The sequence below is a fragment of the Habropoda laboriosa genome, unplaced genomic scaffold, assembly GCF_001263275.1.
Source record: "Habropoda laboriosa isolate 0110345459 unplaced genomic scaffold, ASM126327v1 scaffold447, whole genome shotgun sequence".
Lineage (NCBI taxonomy): Eukaryota > Metazoa > Arthropoda > Insecta > Hymenoptera > Apidae > Habropoda > Habropoda laboriosa.
This window is the reverse complement of record NW_017100624.1, coordinates 944446-945567: the sequence shown is the minus strand read 5'-3', so window position 1 is coordinate 945567 and position 1122 is coordinate 944446. Positions and strand designations below refer to the sequence as shown.

At 35.0% G+C, this 1122-nt stretch overlaps 1 protein-coding gene across 1 annotated transcript in view; it reads left to right on the top strand.

Moving 5' to 3' along the window:
- LOC108576771 (bromodomain-containing protein 2-like) overlaps positions 1-1122 on the top strand; it is a 17790-nt gene that overhangs the window by 16353 nt on the left and 315 nt on the right. Inside the window, exons 21-23 of the mRNA XM_017939831.1 lie at positions 1-83; positions 377-526; positions 746-1051. The exon at positions 1-83 is cut by the window's left edge and continues 34 nt beyond it. Of these exons, the coding sequence (XP_017795320.1) occupies positions 1-83; positions 377-526; positions 746-1051 (539 nt within the window). The remainder of the gene's footprint in view (positions 84-376; positions 527-745; positions 1052-1122) is intronic.

Sequence of the window (1122 nt, the reverse complement as noted above, 5' to 3'; positions counted from 1 at the left end):
CGCAGCTTATGCCTGAAAAGAAAATGACGCCACCGGACTCAAAAAATCCTGTGTCGAATTTTGCATCAGCCTTCAAAAATAAGGTAAAACAACAATTGCAGTATGTTAACACATTTCACGCCTCATCTGTCACCTACGAAACTTGTTTAATTGCTGGTGAAAATTCTTGTATTTCGAATTAAAATTACATTTTTAAAAAATTGCTATAATTGAAAAAGTACTCGATACTTTGGTACGAAATTTTAACATGTAACATGTCAAGCATACATGAAATATTAATGTTATTCTTTTAATACTTTTACTACTAACGTTTATTGTAATTTAAAGTAAATATTTTCGTATTTAATTTTTTCATTGGTTTGTTAAACTTGAACAGACTGTAGAACAGAATGTGAAGAATGCTTCTTCGTGGTCATCTTTGGCGCAGGCGTCGAGTCCCCAATCTGCAGCAGGAAGTAGCATGAAGAGTGCTGCACAGGATTCGTTCCAAGCATTCAAAAAGCAAGCAAAGGAAAAACAAGATAGGGTTAGTACAAGAAATATTTGTCTTATAAATAATATAATAGTTTTTCCTCGAATTATACGTGACTGTTTAATACGTTCACTATCCAGGTATTTAGCGTAGTCCCCTCTCGTACTAAGATAGTACATAGATGATTTTTTTAATTTTTTACGTTTCCTCTAAATGAAATATATTATACATGTGTATAATGTACTTCATGGTAAATATTATCTTTCCCAATAGCAAAGAGCTTTGCTGGAACAACAGGAAATGCGCAGACAACAGAAGGAACAAGCGGAACGAGAGCGTTTGCGGCAAGAGAACGAGAGAAGAAGAGAACGAGAGGAAGAAGATGCGTTAGACAAAGTTAGGAAAACCGTTGGTGATCAACAAGGAAACGTCATGACTGCTACATCAAGGGCAGAGGAAGTCAAAGCCATTGTCGATACTGATAGTAGTAGTCCAAGTCATTCATCCAGTCAAGATAAGGCCGCGGCAGAAAGAGAACGTCAAAGGCTACGAGAACAAGAAAGACGACGACGCGAAGCAGTAAGTTTTATTATAATTTATTTTTCTTTTTTTTTTTATAATTTATTAAATTTCATTCTAATGAAGGACAT